Source organism: Quercus robur, chromosome 6 (assembly GCF_932294415.1).
Source record: "Quercus robur chromosome 6, dhQueRobu3.1, whole genome shotgun sequence".
In the NCBI taxonomy this organism is placed as follows: Eukaryota; Viridiplantae; Streptophyta; class Magnoliopsida; order Fagales; family Fagaceae; genus Quercus; species Quercus robur.
Genome location: NC_065539.1, coordinates 1,210,966 through 1,214,879, shown reverse-complemented (window position 1 = coordinate 1,214,879; position 3,914 = coordinate 1,210,966). Strand labels below are relative to the sequence as shown.

Sequence of the window (3,914 nt, the reverse complement as noted above, 5' to 3'; positions counted from 1 at the left end):
TTAGCCACTATGATATGTTTGCAAAAAAATCAAGAGTTTTTATTGCTGATTATTAATTGAATGGTTTTGGCCTATTACAGTTGATAAAATATATTCATCCCCATTACTGAACCAATACAACAATAAAAGTATCATAGCACTGGACCCTGTGAGGCACGAAGGGGACATGTGAAAGACGTTCATTCACAGTCATTTTGTCGAACATGTGCTGGAAATGAACAACCGCAGTGCATAGGAAACTAACAAACTGTAAAAACCGTTGGTGAGTGGTGAGTACGTTGAGTTTGCTGACACTATTATTGCGCGCCATTGTTGTATCAACTAACTTACTAGTGAAGTTATAAAATTAAATTCAATGACAATAATGAGCTTGATGCTTATGAATCATGATCCATTTCATGACTTCCAAATTATAAACAGCTATTAGCACTCATAATTGTGGCTCAGTGGTTAGGGTCTCAGTATGAATGACCACATGATGTTAATTCAGCTAAAAAACTATTGCATGTTATTGCCTGAAACCACTAATGTTATAAGCACGATTAGATTATGATTTAACTCACATGATTAGATTATGACTCAACTCACATGAAAGAGCCTCTGCAACTCCTCATCCCAATTATTTATGGATAAAAGAGTTATCATGGTCATACCTAAATAGAATGGTCAAAAAGACTAGTTTGTCTCGCTTTTATATTTTTCCAAAAAAAAAAAACATATATATATATATATATATATTGCATTATGTGAGGCCTACTCTACTCAACTATATTTTGATTAATTCTCATGAACCAAACCTTGTGACTCACTCTCTGGCCGGTCATGACTATTTTGGTTGAGAGGTGTGGCCATAATTGCCAGGTTGTGGTCACTTATTAATTAATCATAGAAAACTCACTTATTATACACAAGGGCTGCCAACCTTTACAAATGAGTTGATATATTAATGTCCCCATGATCGGTGAGTGTTCTCACTTATTTCTTGAAATAGCTTCCCAAAAATTCATAAATACAATTCCTAGTTCTTATTTCTCAGACTGAAAATAAAATGACCAATACCACAAATTTCTTTGGGTGAGAATTCTATAATATATTCATATATAGATTCGAGTAAATCTCTCTCTCTCTCTCTCTCTCTCTCTAACTTTGTCGTTTATACACATTAACTGCTCCGAGCAAGCAATAAGCATTAATTTAGTATTTCGTTGTATAATATTAAAATCATTAACGTGCTCAATTATTTGTGTGGAATTTTGTCTGCATTCAATTTTTTTTTTTTTTATTAATCGAGAATTAAAAAAAAAAACTGATCAAATTAACTTGATGCATATATAGATATTCAAGGTAGAGTTTATTTCTGTGATCTATGGCTAATAATCATTGCTAAAATTAATTCAAGGAATTATAATTGCATTGACATTCAGAGTTACAACAATATAGCTACGTTTTGACAAACATATATTTATTCATTATATATTAATAAGTTATTCACGGACCTGTAGGAATTTTTTTTAATAGTTTCTGTTGAACAATTGACCAAATTAAAGTACCAAACCTCAGTACTCAATTTACTTGTCTCTGTTAAAAAATTAACATGACAAAGTTTGGACCACATATAACCATTCCTTTCTACAAATTCATTCTGTAGGGGAAAAAAGAATAAGTATTTGTGATACTTTATTCCACAACTATTTTCACAATCGGTTGAGATAATAATTTGTCAGTAATGAAAATTAGAAGTAAAATTAGTTGTGTGTTGATGTGAAAATGATTAATTATATACCCATTAAGACTTGTCACCACAAAAAGTTATGAAATAAGTTGTGTAAACAGAAAAGTTGGAGTGGCGTAGTTATTTTTTTCTATTTTACCTTTCTCATTATCTCTTCTTAAAATAAAGTAGTTATTTTTTTTCTATTCATTTTTGTCAAAATTTGTATTTTTCATTTTCTTTAATTATCCATTAAATTTTCAATACATCAACAAGATTATTTCCATAACTGAATGTCTTTTATCACTTAAAGTTATACATTTATGTAGTCTAGAGATATAAGTGAAGGGTTTTGTAACTCAATGCCATTACTTAACTCTCTCCCATGGAAAGAACTTAGATTCAAGTCCCTCCATCTCTACTTATTATAAGAAGACCAAAAAAGTTAGAGTTATAAACAATGGCCATAAAATTAATTGCCAATCATGCATCTACACTGCAAAAATGAAGGTGAAAAAACTAAATTGCACTTTTTTGAATTGCATTAAATTTAATTTACAAAGCTCTAACATCTTCAATATGTTAGGATATTTAACAGGGACACTCTATGTTGGATTAGGCACCTAAATAGACCATCCAATCCAGACTCAAGACTTTTGATGCCATCATCAAGTGTTTCTAATCTCTTCTGAGTCAATTGCACATGAACCTTGGTATCATTTTTTGGGATCTGCCCATGGAGGTAATAGAGAGCATGATCAACACTCCCTACCTCATTGAAAACCTTGTGGCTTGTCTCAGATTTTATGGACCCTGTGGACATCAATTTCTTCATCAGTGACCATCCCCTAGAGGTCTTCATTGCTGGCCTTGACAGAAACAACATGAGGGACCTAAAGACAGAGATAGTGATGGTGCTTAATTCTCTAAGCACTTTAATCACCACATGTAAATAACTATCTCCATCCAAATGGGTAAAGGACCCCATATGGCTTTCTAGTCTCTTCAATGCTCCAAGGGACTTGACAACATCCTTTTTAACCTTCTTTCTAAAGCAGATATAAGCATTAATATTGCTTTCAATTCTTGATTCTCCACCTCTCCTACGTAGCGCCGATTGAAGTTCTTGCACATGTTCCTTCATGATCAAAAATAAGTCTCTTGCAGTGCCACATGCATCTAGCAATCCTAAAGACAAATCTAGTGCTTCTTCTACTAGCTTTCCATGATGATTCTGAAGAGATTGTTCGGTGAGTGGGGTGTGAATTAGCTCCTCAACACAATTATACAATTCTGCAAGCCTAACCAAACCCATTTGCATGGTTTTGGCTCCCAAAGGAATTGTTGACTTAAGTGATGACAATTCCCAAGTCTTAAGCTTGTTTAGCTCTGCCCCAATCTTATGAGAATTGGGGTGTAGTCTAGACGGCAAGCTAATGGACCTTGTAGTTTTTTGCATGCTACCCATTTTAGAGAAACCTGTTTGCAATAGCTCAAAATCACTATGTGGAAAATGAAGTTTGAACAACTGCTAGTCCCCAATCTATATATTACACAAAGATAAGGAACACCTAAGTCCTTCATGCCAACGGAGCAGAGTAGGCATGCTGTTAACAATCTAGCCAACAACCAGCAACCAAATGTTTCTTTAATCTTATGGCCATTAGATTGGCTACGTATATAGCTTCCATTAGTTAATTTAGTTTTAGCTTATGACGCCCAAATTGGAAACATGTATAGGTCAAGATAATCGTATGCCTCCTTGCCTCCCCCAAATCATTACTAGTACCATACCATCCTCATGACCAAAATTCAATCAAATCATTCAAATCTTTGAAATTGTTTATGAACACCAGAGGCAGGCAATGTATGATTGTCTTATTTCAAATAACCAAAGAAAGGGAAACGACAAATTTCAGATAAGATTTAGCATAACACTAGTGACTAGACCTTAAGACCAAGAATCTAGGTTGATTAAGTAATTAGGGTTGGTATAAAAAAAATTAATTAAGAAAAAATCATTTTGAATAGGCTGTGAATTCCGTATAGGCCTGTACCTAAAGGGGACAAGAGCCTTTGTTTATTGGATTGGAGACAAGGTATTGAAGGGGTATATCCTTTTGCCATTGTATTGCATTTTTTAGAAGATAAAAGATAAAGCATGTCATTATAGTAAAACATTTTGGGTGGGGATATGGGTGGC

General features: G+C 33.7%; 1 protein-coding gene across 1 annotated transcript; it reads right to left on the bottom strand.

Annotated features, from left to right (window-relative positions):
* Positions 1–2,231: 2,231 nt before the first annotated feature.
* On the bottom strand, positions 2,232–3,206 carry LOC126689619 (uncharacterized). The gene has a single exon (XM_050384852.1). It carries the CDS (start codon positions 3,177–3,179, stop codon positions 2,286–2,288), a length of 894 nt encoding a protein of 297 aa, XP_050240809.1. The 5' UTR covers positions 3,180–3,206; the 3' UTR covers positions 2,232–2,285.
* Between the last annotated feature and the right edge of the window lie 708 nt (positions 3,207–3,914).